The following is a 15070-nucleotide window of genomic DNA, read 5'->3' as shown; positions in this document are numbered from 1 at the left end:
GATAAATTTTCATTATTATTGAGATATTTTGTTGATTAATTATACGTTGTTGAAAAACGATCTGACTACGTCGCCAAGCTAGAGAAGGACAGCTTCATCTGCTTCCAAGAATGATAGACAATGATAGCAATTCCAATGTTTATCAAATACTGTCATATAACGTGGACCATGAACTATCGTTTCCACTTACATTGAAACGAGAATCTCACTACTAATATAATAATTTAGGATTACTTTACTCTGTCGTTTCAGTAAATTCAGTGAACACAATTTGATTCAACTCAATTTTTATGTATTCTATTATATTTCATGATTTTTATTAATAATGATACTAAATTTATATCAGTGTCATGTTTCTCGATTATAATATTAAGTGGATCTACTTTTATTCTATAGTTTCAAAACTTTTTTCTAGCATTCAAAATTCTCTCGTACTATCAAAAACTTATTGAGAAAGATCATTTCAATTTACATGAGAAGTATGGTGTTTTTACATTTATGATTATGTGTGTAATAAGGTTGAGTTTCTGAGGTTAAGAGGTAGAGAGGACTTGAAAGTCCTAACTCTGCCTAATATAGAATTTTCCTATTTCATTTTAATATCACCACAGATATCACAGTACAAATACTCTGATACCTCCAAATAATTCAGTATTTCTACAATGAATTTAGAAACAAACCTTAGTCCTTTGAGATAACAGGAATAGCGTGGCATAACGACGTTCCATCTTCTTATCACGGAATATCATATTACAAGCTTGTTCTATATAATACATTACATCACACAACACAAGTTTCAATCACATCTCACAGATATATCACAATTCATATCACAACAGTTCATCACAGTTTCAGTACATTCTCCATATTTCCAACATTCTATTATAGTCGTTATCACAGTTTCAGATAGGTTCATACTGCTATACGTCAGGAAGATGCACTAAATCTATCAAAGGTGAATTTTTCAACAACGCAAAGATTAATAAAGAAATGAATAAATCAATAGAATTACAAGAATAAGACATTTATGTCAATATAATCATATTTGTTCAAAATTAATTGCATTACAGCTCACTCCCATGCAATCGAATGTTTAAATTGAGAGAAACTTCAAAAAATTAAGAAGAATTGAAACTAATAAATATTATTCCAGAACATTTTATAAAAATAAAACCCTCTAAAGCACTTAAAACAAAAATTGAGAACTGGATCAAGACCGAAAATGTTGTAGTCAAACTATTTCAACTCTAGGCATTCATCAACTCTTTATTATCATGTTTTATTCAAATTATTTCCCCCTTTACTATCTGAAAGTTGTCTATCAAACTATGATTTTGTTACTTTGTCTTATCGTTCGTAAGTATTGAGATGTGACCTGGTTTCCATAGTTTTATTCATTCTAGTGGTTTGAATTAGCTCTTTTTTTCTATTGACATGTTTGCTGTACCTAGTTGCTCAAACTCACTGCCGGCGCACAAGTTTTCTTTGCCGGTAGTGCCATTTTGTAAGTTAAAATATTTATTTTATCAATCTGTATTATTTTATGGCAAATAAATGAATTTGAATTTGAATTTGAGTTGAATTTGAATTTGAATGTAAATAAAGCTTTTTTCTATTACTTTTATTCTATAGTTTCAAAATTTTGTTCTAGCATTCAAAATTCTCTTGTACTATCAAAAACTTATTGAGAAAGATCATTTCAATTTACTTGAGAAGTATGGTGTTTTTACATATTTATGATTATGTGTGTAATAAGGTTGAGTTTCTGAGGTTAAGAGGTAGAGAGGACTTGAAAGTCCTAACTCTGCCTGATATAGAATTTTCCCATTTCATTTTAATATCACCACAGATATTACAGTACAAATACTCTGATACCTCCAAATAATTCAGTATTTCTACAATGAATTTAGAAACAAACCTTAGTCCTTTGAGATAACAGGAATAGCGTGGCATAACGACGTTCCATCTTCTTATCACGGAATATCATATTACAAGCTTGTTCTATATAATACATTAAATCACACAACACAAGTTTCAATCAAATCTCACAGATATATCACAACAGTTCATCACAGTTTCAAAACACTTCAGTACATTCTCCATATTTCCAACATTCTATTATAGTCGTTATCACAGTTTCAGATAGGTTCATACTGCTGTACGTCAGGAAGATGCACTAAATCTATCAAAGGTGAATTTTTCAACAACGCAACGATTAATAAAGAAATGAATAAATCAATAGAATTACAAGAATAAGACATTTATGTCAATATAATCATATTTGTTCAAAATCAATTGCATTACAGCTCATTCCCATGCAACCGAATGTTTAAATTGAGAGAAACTTCAAAAAATTAAGAAGAATTAAAACTTATACATCTGGTTTTGTTAGTCATAAAGGCCCGGTTGCACAAGATATTATTAAATTTTAACCGTGTTTTATTTCATGAGATCCAATCAGAGAAGGTCTCTTAGATAATCTCTGATTGGTTCCCGTGGAATTAATGACGATTAAAATTTGACCGGCTTTTGTGCAACCGGCACGAAGACTTTCTTTACTTGTTGTTCAACTGCTCTCATGACCATATTTGGAATACTTGGGCGTGTCTAGCGTCGGCCAATGGCAGTAGAGCTCAGCCTCTATTGGTTGACAGCTGATGACCAATCGTGGGGCTTCACTTCCAATGAACATTCTACTGCTCAATGTTCAAGCTTTCAGTTTACTAGAGATTGATAAAGATGTAACAAGGGATACTGGAATCTCAAACTGTTTCTAATAAATTAGTGGCTTTGACAATATCTATCAAGAATTTATGCATTTGTAAAGTTATACTTAGTCCAATCCAAATGCAACGGATAAGTGGATTTGGATATCTCATCACCTTCACAACAACACTGACTAGTATTTGAAATACTGATTTAAAGTTCTATTGTACCTGATATGATAACTGAGATATTAAGGTGCGTACAGATTTACGCGCCGCGAACATGAGCAATTCACTTTTAATCAGCTGATTATATCTGTATTTTTACAGAAACTATAAGATACAGATATAAAAAGCTTGGCGTCAGCTGATTAGAAGTGAATTGCTCATGTTCGCGGCGCGTAAATCTGTACGCACCTTTATATTCACATCACGAAGCAATGAAGTTAGATATGGGAATCACAGGACCATAACTTGTACTCTAGAATCTACGGTATCTAAAATCTAAAATCATCAACTATTCCTAATTCTAATCAACTGGAAATTTTACAACACGTATCACCGTTAAATTTGGTCCATCTATCAACCTATATATCTAACTTGAACTATGAGAAGCCTAAATATACTGTACTACCACAAATAACTACTGTAGACTACTATTAAACGAACGTTCACTCTGTCTCCAATTTGACAAAAATACAACTAATCAAAACATCACACGAACCGTTCTAATCTGTAGTAAAAGGTTTTTCAACCAAAAAACTGTGGCAATCAAAATTAAAAACACTTTTGTCTCATGTAAACGAACTTTGGCTATCAACTAATTTGTTACAGTTGAAAATAAGAGCTCCCAATATCTGGAAATGTTGCATAATGCTATTATGGTCTCAATTGAATGATAAGTAGTAGATAAAAATGTGAAGCTCTATTATTGGATAGAGTTAATGGAGCTATTTTCAATGTCTAATGATAGGAGTCACACTTTTGATTGCTGAAAATCTTGGATGAGTGATATTCTAATGATAAAACTATGATAATAAATGTTTTTTTCTATTAAACTTTTATTCAGAGTTTGACTTAACTGACCAACCAGACTATTTTTCTAAGTAAAGGTCGCAGTAAACAAAATTTTATTGATTATCTAGTTTAGAATGAAGCTGCGTTTACACTAAAGTTATTAACACAATTTTAATAACTGAATCCTTGAAGATTCTTTTAGATTGAACATAACTTATCAAACACATGATGATCATTTATGTGTTTGTCAAGTTCCGTTCAATCTAAAAGAATCTATGAGGATTAAGTTATTAAAATTGTGTTAGTAACTTTAGTGTAAACGCGGCTTTAGTCTATTATTAAGGACTTGGTGAGTGAATTGATAAACTTTTGACTTTTTTAAATAAGTACTTTTGGACAATGGGAATGAATTACGATTCATCCAATGATACATTCGAAAATTATTGAAAAATGACGTCTGTGAAGTTGGCCCTCTCAATGTTAATGTTATAAATCGTTAGTTTCATGAAAAATGGCTTGAACTCTGAAGAGAGGATACATACATTTCTTGAAATCTCCGTCCTGTTGTTCAAAAATAATGTTCTCTATATTAGTATTATAGACTCCTCGAATTGAGTATATTTTATGTTTATTAGTATCACTATTCCATTATGTTCAATCAATAAATACTGATGGTATAATTATGATGCTGAGCTCTCTGCAAAGGGTACCGGTATATATACGGTCCCAGAGTATAGAATTTATAGAGTATTATTTATAATCTCTGTCCCATACATGAAGGGCTTAGCTAACTTAGCTCATATCTGTGTGTAAATACAAACATTCTGCTGTCCGTTTTGAAAAAATGAGTACCCATGCCTATATCTCATTACGTAGATAGGAATGATCTGGAAGAGTTAAGTTTGTTTTTCGGTAATTCTTAAAAAATATATTTTTAATATGTGAATATTTGCTATTTTAGTTATAATAATCTGAAATATTTCTTCTATGTTCATTTTTGAAGCATCTAAATTTGAAAATCTACTTTGTGAAAATAATTGAGGACTGAATATTTTGTGAAGTAAACAACTACAAGACTTAACCTATTTCGGACTTTGTGTAACCCTATCTAAATTTGGGAGAGGAATAGCACATTGCTACCTTATTTTATCTCTTCCTATCATTTTTAAGATGTACTTATTGTATGAATCAATGAAGAATAAATAGTCAATATAGTGGATTATGAATAATATGTGTGTATTTGATATAGTATAAAGAAGAGAGTAAAGCAACTTCTGAATCAAAACTGAGAAAACTAGAATAACTCTATGAAAAGCAAATTCCTATAAAATCAAAACTAACAAAACCAGAATAATTGCATAGCAAAAACCTATGAAATCAGAATTATTGAACAGCTCCAAGCATTTCAAACGTGTGATACTCGAAAACAAAAGCAGTATTTTCATCTACAATATGAAACAAAAAGTCGCAGATATCAATATTGGGCCTACATTATGAGAAATTATCCACATTCTATGATCTACACTCTAAAGGTGCGTACAGATATACGCGCCTCGAACACGCTCCGCGCACGCTCCGCACTCGCTCTGCAATCGCTTCACGCACGCTCCACACTCGCTCCGATCATGAACGTTACGGGAGATGTTAGCTTTTCTCGCGATCCACTCTTGCTCCCCGTTCGATCATCAATCGATCTGCTCGAGTGACGTTCGAGGAGCAGAGCGAAAGTCTGTACGCACCTTTAAATACACACATGAAACTAGAATAATAGAGAAACGATAGCATAAGTAGATATTCCATGGTATAGGGCGTTTATGTCGCAACTTTTACTGTTATCCCAAGACGATAGTTCACGTAGTTCTTTCCTATGCAGCTATGTGCCGGTGGTAGACTCTCAAATTGTACCGTTCATACACTCACCCCAACAAAACAGTAAAGATTGACAATAATCGACAGTAATCGGCTTGAGATAACAGTAAAAGTTGCGACATAATATTCCCTATACCATGGGATATCTACTTACGATATTGGTTCTCTATGCTAGAACATAAACCAAGAAATTGCAATCTTCAATATCGGGCCTACATGATGAAAAATTCACATTTTAACATACACACTTGGAAAGCAAAATAAACATTTTGAACACGCATCTCTTAGAATACACACATGGAATGAATGCACTTTTTAAAATATTCACACTTCGAAATAAACTCTTGGAAGTTGAAATACACTCTGAATACACTCTTGGATAACTCTTCCAACACATCAATGAAGAACACAGAACATACGAGTATCTATAAACTTAATTACGTACTAATATTGATTACTATATCACAAAATTCTTATCCAATTACAAAAATACACGAATCTAATAGCGTATCATTCAATGTAGTTTTATTCAAAGACTACAAGCGAGCTATCACGTAGCCGTTATATGCCGGTTATGAACTGAGCCGGCATCAACCAGGAAAAAAGATCTCTTGCTCCTATTATGTCATGGGATGCGATACTGTAAAAAACAGCCAGTCTATGATTCATTGTAAACCACAAAGGATGAACGAGAGTCTGAATCTTCCAGACGTCATAGAATCAAATGAGAGTGATCTTTTCCATATAGGGATGTGTTCTGACGTGCTAATAAACTGTCAACTGGATTGTATGAATCATGGGTGATTCCTTGGATATTAGTTGGAGAGGAAGTGCTCTGTATGAGATAGTGCAAAATTCTTTCCTTTATTATAGATCTATTATGAATAAATGATAGGGGTTCTCTTATGATATAGGGTCTACAACTTTGGAATCTATCTCCATGTTTCGAGAAAGAAGGAAATGCGGAAAAATACATGCTCAAATTCCTTAGAGTTCAAAGTTTAATTCCTTAAAAATATTCTTAAAGTTTAGAATTTGCTCTCTGACAAATAATTCACAACTACAACATCTTAAATGGCTGTTTCTTCTCGACACAAAAGGTTTAAAGCGTTGTCTGTAGTCTCTAGTAGGATAAATTGGCTGATCTATTATGCACAGTTGAGAGATGTAAGGAGAAGAAAAAGAAGAAGGAGAAGAATCGGGATGAAGAAGAAGAAGAAAAGGTGGTGTAGGAGGTAGTGGATGAGGAGGAGGGTAAGGAGTAGGAGGATAAGGTTGTGGAGGAGACGATGTATTACATCGATAGTACCATGTTTTGACGCAAGATAGCAGCACCAACATCTTTGATCTTGCCTCCAATGCAGACTTACAAATTCCCTGGAGCCAGAGCTTCTAGCTTAGCTGCTTAGTTCACGTCTCTCCTTTTTTACATTCTCGTTTCTTTGTGTTCCTCCCTGTTTCTGTTCTTGTTCTTGTTCTTGTTCTTCTTCTTCTTCTTCTTCTTCTTCTTCTTCTTCTTCTTCTTCTTCTTCTTCTTCTTCTTCTTCCAATTATGTTATTTTTTCCTCCATCAACTCCACTTACAACCACTTCTATTCCTCATTCTCCTCGTCTATAATTATTGACTTTCTCACAAAACCACACATGATTTTCATATTCCATCATCGATTATTACCATTGCTTTCTTTAGAGTCTCTTATCTTATCATGAAGCTTCATTGTTTACAGTTTTCTATGTTTCCTTAGCATTGTTTTCATTTTTCCTCGATTTCTCTTTCATCTCCTATTCTAGATAAATTTCTCCCCTCGATAAATTTCTGATAAATTTCTCCCCTCTCCTCTACCTTTTCTCTACCTCTTACCATTCTCCTACTGATGGCATCCTCACTCACACTCTCTCTCTCACAGACTCTCTCTCTCTGCATCGTCTCCCGATGGTCACCAATCTTGTGCCAATAATTTATTCAATGGGCTAGCCCTTCTGCCCTTAAAGCCTTCTTGTAACCCTCAAGATGATACGTCGTCATTCATGAATTTCCTATCCTGAACCGTACGTGTCCTATCCTGACCAATTATTTCCTTTATTATATCATAGATAGATTATTGACCGAGCGAAGTGAGGTCTAAGATTCAAGTCGACGGTTTGGCATTTCTCTTAATGTTTAAATGTTTAGATGTTTGAATGTTTAAATGTTCGAATGTTCATATGTTTATATGTTGCGCATTTACGGCGAAACGCGGTAATAGATTTTCATGAAATTCGACAGGTATGTTTTAATTGCGCGTCGACGTATATACAATGTTTTTGGAAATTTTGCATTTCAAGGATAATATGAAAGGAAAAAGGAGCCTCCTTCACACGCCAATATTAGAGTAAAAATCAGACTTTTGAATCATTCATCATAAATCAGCTGACAAGTGATTACACAGATGTGTAAAGAAGCAAGTCTATTGCTGTATTCCCATAAGGTCTATAGTTTCAATCAGGTACTTGTGGATGAGAATACTGCGTGAGGTCTACTGTTCACAGAACTACTAGTATTATAGATAGATATTACAGACAGAAGTTTTCTTATGATATTGGGTCTATGACTTTTGAATATATCTCCATGTTTCGAGAAAGAAAGAAATGCAGAAATATTTGCTCAAATTCCTTAGAGTTTAAAGTTTAATTCCTTAAAAATTCTTAAAGTTTAAAATTTGCTCTTTGACTAATAATTCACAACTACAACACCTTAAATGGCTGCTTCTTCTCGACACAAAAGGTTTAAAGCGTTGTCTGTAGTCTCTAGTAGGATAAATTGGCTGATCTATTATGCACAGTTGAGAGATGTGAGGAGAAGAAAAAGGAGAAGAAGAAGAAGAAGAATCGTGATGAAGAAGAAGAAAAAGTGGCGTAGGAGGTAGTGGATGAGGAGGAGGGTAAGGAGTAGGAGGATAAGGTTGTGGAGGAGACGATGTATTACATCGATAGTACCATGTTTTGACGCAAGATAGCAGCACCAACATCTTTGATCTTGCCTCCAATGCAGACTTACAAATTCCCTGGAGCCAGAGCTTCTAGCTTAGCTGCTTAGTTCACGTCTCTCCTTTTTTACATTCTCGTTTCTTTGTGTTCCTCCCTGTTTCTGTTCTTGTTCTTCTTCTTCTTCTTCTTCTTCTTCTTCTTCTTCTTCTTCTTCTTCTTCTTCTTCTTCTTCTTCTTCTTCTTCTTCTTCTTCTTCTTCCAATTATGTTATTTTTTCCTCCATCAACTCCACCTACAACCACTTCTATTCCTCATTCTCCTCCTCTATAATTATTGACTTTCTCACAAAACCACACATGATTTTCATATTCCATCATCGATTATTACCATTGCTTTCTTTAGAGTCTCTTATCTTATCATGAAGCTTCATTGTTTACAGTTTTCTATGTTTCCTTAGCATTGTTTTCATTTTTCCAAGTTCCTCGATTTCTCTTTCATCTCCTATTCTAGATAAATTTCTCCCCTCTCCTCTACCTTTTCTCTATCTCTTACCATTCTCCTACTGATGGCATCCTCACTCACACTCTCTCTCTCACAGACTCTCTCTCTCTGCATCGTCTCCCGATGGTCACCAATCTTGTGCCAATAATTTATTCAATGGGCTAGCCCTTCTGCCCTTAAAGCCTTCTTGTAACCCTCAAGACGATACCCTTCTATTTCTCCCTCCATTTTCCCTCTTTCCCTTCGGCTCTCACATTTCCCCTACTCCTTCTTTCCCCTTATACACTTTCTCCCTTATCCCCTCTCCCCTATTCACCTTTAACCCCTTTTCCCTTTCAGCTTTCCACTCCCCATTCTCCTCTCCTCCTCTTCTTCCATCTTTTCCATAATTTTCCCCTTCTTTTCTTTTCCCTTTTTTTCTTTCATCCTTTCCCTTCAACCCCTTTTTCCCTCACTGCTTTCCTCTTTTCCTGTTCCCCTCTTCATCAATCTTTTCCATTTTATTTTCCCTTTTTTTCTTTCATCCTTTTCCTTCAACCCCTTTTTCCCTCTTTGCTTTCCTCTTTTCCCTTTCTCCTCTTTTCCTGTTCCCCTCTTCATCAATCTTTTCCCCTTCTCCTCTTTCCCTTCCTCCTTCTCCCCATATTCCCTTTCCCCATTTTCCATTCAACCCTTCTCCTCTTCTCATTCCCTCTTTATTCTCTCTCTCGCTCTTTTACTCCTTCCTTTGATTCCAGACCCTCTGAACAATTTAAAATGTTTGGCAAGGAGAGTAGTGGGGTACACTCTGTTGCTGACTAAAGTTGACCTGAATGAGACCTGTCATTAATGCACTATTGGCTTCCAATTAGATCCTGAGTGTCCTTTTCTCTTGAAACTATAAATTCAATATTAGAAAGTTGTTGGATGATCAAGCTTAGAACGGTACCAACACACTGAATCGTATCAGAAAACTTGAAAATAGTATATTAAATGAGTTCAAATACAAAAAAACACCAACAGGCTTCAAGTCATAACGACTTGAACAATGAACAGTAAGAATGAAACACGTTTAACATCATGAACAGTGTTAAAATACAGCTTGTTAAAATGTGAGGAAGTGTGGAACCTTATTTTATACAGAGTTATTTTATCTGAATTCGAGAGAGAAATAGCTCAAGGCTAGCCCTATCTTTCCTCTAGCAACAATATTTCAATCTTGAAACAAATCGAGATTCTTATTTTTGAACCATAATTGGGAAATTATTTTGCAAATAGATGGATGAATAGATAAATAAATAATAGTGAATGGTGATGTGAATTCGAAATCCAAGACCATTAAGAAATTGAAACATGATTATCATAATGGCTGTTTTCAAACTGTGTCTTTAAAATCAATCTATCAAATCAAGTAAATCTATCATTTTTCCAAATAATTGATAATGAACTATTAACAATAATAGCCTATTACATGGGAAACGATAGTTGGCTAGGTATCTTCCTCTCTTTTTTTCTCTTCTCCAACACACCCAAACACAAAGCCCATGGTTTTTTATATTTGTAACATTTTATTGTGTTTTATTTGTTTCGTAATTCTTTGTCATTTTGTTTTGTCTTGTTTTGTGTGTTTTTAATAATAATAAATTGGAATTGAAATTGAAAATTGATATAATGTTTTCAAGTACAAAATGTGTCTTCAAATCATCAAATCGAATCGTGAGAAACAATCACAATTTATAAATATTTCTGTTTTCATTCCGTGAATTGAGATTCATTTACTCTGATTTCATGATTTTGTGATTATTCAAACAATATCAGTTGAATTATGAATATCGTGATATGAATTTAGTATAAAGTAGACGAGTAATTCCAGGCTTGAAATTATTCATATTTCCGAATGGAAGAAAAAAATCTTCTCCATTCCATAAGAACCGCTAATGAGGGTGGGGCTTGTCTAGGCTAATATCAGACGTTCATCTTGATAGGTCACGACTTCCGCCAATAACGGTGCTCGACCGTTATCATGTTCACTTATAGTTTCAGTTTATTAGTGATTGATAATGGTGAAACAACCGAAACCGGTATCTCGATTGTCAATAAATGTGTATCAATATCTAGTCTTTTTAATCAAGTATGGGCATAGAATAAAACAATCTCAAAGTTTAATAGAACAGTTCATAAAACTGTATAATTATTATGTTTTCTCTGGTATGAGTAACCTTGACACTTCACAAAACTCAAAGAGTATTCATATTCCATTAATTAACTACAGGAATCATCTATCCACAGTCCATAATGATTTGTAAATCATAATAAATTTTATCTTAATACTGCATATCTTACACTGTGAATAACAGATTATTTATTTGATCAATCCTTCAGAACTACACAACTCACATTATAGTACCACAGGCTTACGCCCAAAACTGTTCCAATTGTAATTTATACAACCGTCCTAATAAATATTTATAAGTAATATGTAATCAAGCTTATAATATACACCGTAAATGCATCGCTAAATTGAAGAATATCATTTATCATGAATATTGTTATGAATCAATTGTATATTAATTTTATGGTATACTCACAGCTATCTTATAATAAATGTTGACCCTTCTCCTGTTTACAAAACATGACAGAGTTTGTCCCATAGCTTTGGCACTTTTTCGCGATATCACGTGATTTTCAACTCCATCAAACTCCCAAAACAGGGTTTGTCACTCAAATTTTACAAAAAACTTCTCAACACTCCAGAGTTATTTCAATAATACAAAATGTATCATATAAATATTCAAAATCAATACATAATCATGATATTTGGTTGAGTTTTGAACCTACTACGTCGTATTAAAAACCTTTTCAACACTCCAGAATTGCAATAACATAAAATGTATTATATAAATCAATACATAATCACGATATTTGTTCGAGTTTGGAACCTACTACGTCATATTATGATTAGAACTCATGAGACTATAGTCAATTTTGTTAGGAGATCTACAAAATATTATTTCTAGATCTTTGTTACTTGTAATCTTTTTATCTACAAATTACAAGAGTATATTTTGTTAGGATATCTACAAACACAATAACGCTTATTCACAGCTCACATCAAAAACAATAATAATCTCACTTTTTACAGTTGGGAGAAACACTCTTTCGGAACAATGAGATGAATACTGACGATTTAAATTGACTAATTTGTGAATCTGATCCAAATAAGTAGATCTAGTCTTGGTTAATCCTATTAAATCCGAAAGAACGTAACCAAAGAACAAAATAGTATGATGTAACCCTGACAATAATTGCACTATCTATATCTAAAGCTAGCTTTTGAACAACTAAATTTGAGAAACGTTTATCAAAATATTGGAATAAAGCTTGTAAGTAGCCTCAATACAGAATATGAGTCATAAATGATGTGAAACAGCCTCAATCCTTTATCATCTCAAACGCAAAAAATAAATTATATAATTATACACTTTCCGATTGGAGCTGGATTTTGAACAAACAAATTTGGGAGAAGCTATAGAAATATTGGAGTAAAGCTTGTAGATAACCTCAATATATACAGAATATGAATCACAAATATGATGTAAAACAGCCTCGATTCTATATTATCTTAAACGCAAAAAATACACCATGTGCACTATCTGATTGGAGCTAGCTTTTGAACAACTGAATTTGAGAAACGTTTATCAAAATATTGGAATAGAGTTTTCAAGTTGCCTCAATACAGAATATGAATCTCAAATGCTGTAAAACAGCCTCAATTGTACATTATCTCAAACGCAAAAATACACTATATATGCACTTCCTGATTGGAGCTGGATTTTAAACAAATAAATTGGGATAAAGCTTATCGAAATATTGGAATAGAGCTTGTATAAACTCAATAATCAATATAAATCACAAATGATGTGAAACAGCCTCAATTCTATATCATCTCCAACGCAAATAATACACTAAAAATATAACAGGAGCACTATCCAAGTCTTGTTGAGATTTTTAGAACAAAACGACAAACTTTCAAGATCTGATGATCATTTAGAGATAAATGTTCACGTAATAACATGAATCAACCAAACACCACATTGTTTGAACTCTATTCAAGTTTTCTAGAGACATCTAGAACAATTTGACTGACTTTTGAGATCTGAAGATTACATTAGTGATGAATGCACCATAGAATTTGAACTCTAAGTTTTTTAGAGAATTCTAAAACAATCGGACAAACTTTTGAGATTTAAAGATAAGATAAGTGATGAAAAATGTTACTTCGTCAAAGAAGCATCTCTCACTACTAACTAGTGAATGAATTTTTCATAGCCAAATACTCTGTAAACAGGCTTTCATTCATGATTCAAGCAGATCTGAGGCAGTTGAATCAACATTGAACTCATTCATTCAGAGCATTGTCATTCATGTCTGTTGTGACGTCACAGAAGTGTACTATCACATGTGGAGTATAATGATTGGAGAGGCATAGATGATTGAAGATGTGGAGATCAATCAACAGGTCCTATCTATCAATATTAATATATTAATAAATCGGAAGTAATGAAATTACTTGCTTATTGAAATTACTTATTGGAAGTAATGAAATTACTTACTCGGTCAATTGACTACTGATAGTCCATTATATCTAACAATATTTTGTTGATAGTGAATTGATATTTACTTGAAACTGGCAGAATCCAGTAATTTTCCAGTAATTAATCCAGTATTTTCTTACTTGATACCCATGGATCCGAAAAGGTCTAATAATTGAAAACTTGACCAACTGGAATCTTAAAGAATTTAATATAATACGCCTTTAACAATCCTCGATAAATTTGGGATCTATATGCAAAATTTCAAGTTAATCAGATATGTAGTTCAGAAGTGATGATGCGTCATTCGTGAATTTCCTATCCCGTACATGTATAAGCCAATTCTCTCCTTTATTATTTTAGTAGCAACTCGTCGTTCTTCGCACGGTACTAATTAAAACTTGACAAACTTATAAATTCCATACTGAAATCTTGATGAATTTGAAATAAGCCTATATTTCTAATTATACAAAATAAAAGGTTCTCATTGGTTTCTCGACGTACATTGGTTTCAGACATACGTGTACGTGAAATCAGTGTATGTGTTCGAGGAAGATGAAGTGAATAGAAAGAGGAAAAGAAGAGAAGAAAAAAGAGATGATAATATTAAAAATCATAGACCCGGTTGCACAAAAGCCGGTTAACTTTTAACTTCAAAATAACCAATCAGAGAAGGCGTTTTTGAAATATCGTTGAGTAGGACTTCTACTACTACTACTTCTTCTTCTTCTTCTTCTTCTTCTCTTCTTCTTCTTCTTCATCTTCTACTACTACTACTTCTTCTTCTTCTTCTTCTTCTTCTTCTTCTTCTTCTTCTTCTTCTTCTTCTTCTTCTTCTTCTTCTTCTCTTCTTCTTCTTCTTCTTCTTCTTCTTCTTCTTCTTCTTCTTCTTCTTCTTCTTCTTCTTCTTCTTCTTTTCTTCTTCTTCTTCTTCTTCTTCTTCTCTTCTTCTTCTTCTTCTTCTTCTTTCTTCTTCTTCTTCTTCTTTTTCTTCATTTCCTTCTCCTGAATCTTCTTCTCCTGTCACCTTCTTCTTCTCCTTCTTCCTTTTCTTCTTCTCCTCCTTTTTCTCCTCCTCTCCTCCTACTCCCACTTCTCCTCCTCGTTCTTTTCCACACACTCCTCATTTTTTTCTCCTTCCTCTGCCGCTTCTTCCTCGCTCTTGTTCACGGGAAAAAATAACACTACACCAGACTAGACAACAAAAATTGCTTGTAAGTTTATGAAAAACTTTCTGCACAGAGCTCAGTAGTATAGAGTGAGACCAACTCCGAACTGACAAAATTCCACCTGTATATGAATAACATGAATACTGCCCATTCAACCAATGCTGATAGGTTCAAAGTGAAAAGAGTCAGACTGATACAACTTGTTCAAACTTTTCGAATAACGGCCGTGCTGCTGGAAAAGTTGGTCGACTGCAAAAGTGGGAGCGCGTCG

The 15070-nt window shown here is 33.6% G+C and overlaps 1 protein-coding gene across 15 annotated transcripts in view; it reads right to left on the bottom strand.

Moving 5' to 3' along the window:
• LOC111062378 overlaps window positions 1-15070 on the bottom strand; it is a 28280-nt gene that overhangs the window by 6362 nt on the left and 6848 nt on the right. Inside the window, exons 1-2 of one of the 15 annotated variants that reach the window (XM_039430099.1) lie at window positions 5746-6168; window positions 681-946 (exon numbers count right to left, since the gene is read on the bottom strand). The exons of 2 other annotated variants lie outside the window; for them this stretch is intronic. In XM_039430099.1, coding sequence (XP_039286033.1) covers window positions 681-776 — 96 coding nt within the window. In that variant the 5' untranslated portion in view covers window positions 777-946; window positions 5746-6168. Of the gene's footprint in view, window positions 1-680; window positions 947-1918; window positions 2183-2936; window positions 3519-5741; window positions 6169-11626; window positions 13336-15070 lie in introns of those variants that run through there. 12 more of the 15 variants (XM_039430107.1, XM_039430095.1, XM_039430103.1 and 9 more) reach the window with 12 other exon arrangements.

The sequence above is a fragment of the Nilaparvata lugens genome, chromosome 6 (assembly GCF_014356525.2).
Source record: "Nilaparvata lugens isolate BPH chromosome 6, ASM1435652v1, whole genome shotgun sequence".
Lineage (NCBI taxonomy): Eukaryota > Metazoa > Arthropoda > Insecta > Hemiptera > Delphacidae > Nilaparvata > Nilaparvata lugens.
This window is presented reverse-complemented; position numbering and strand designations above follow the sequence as displayed.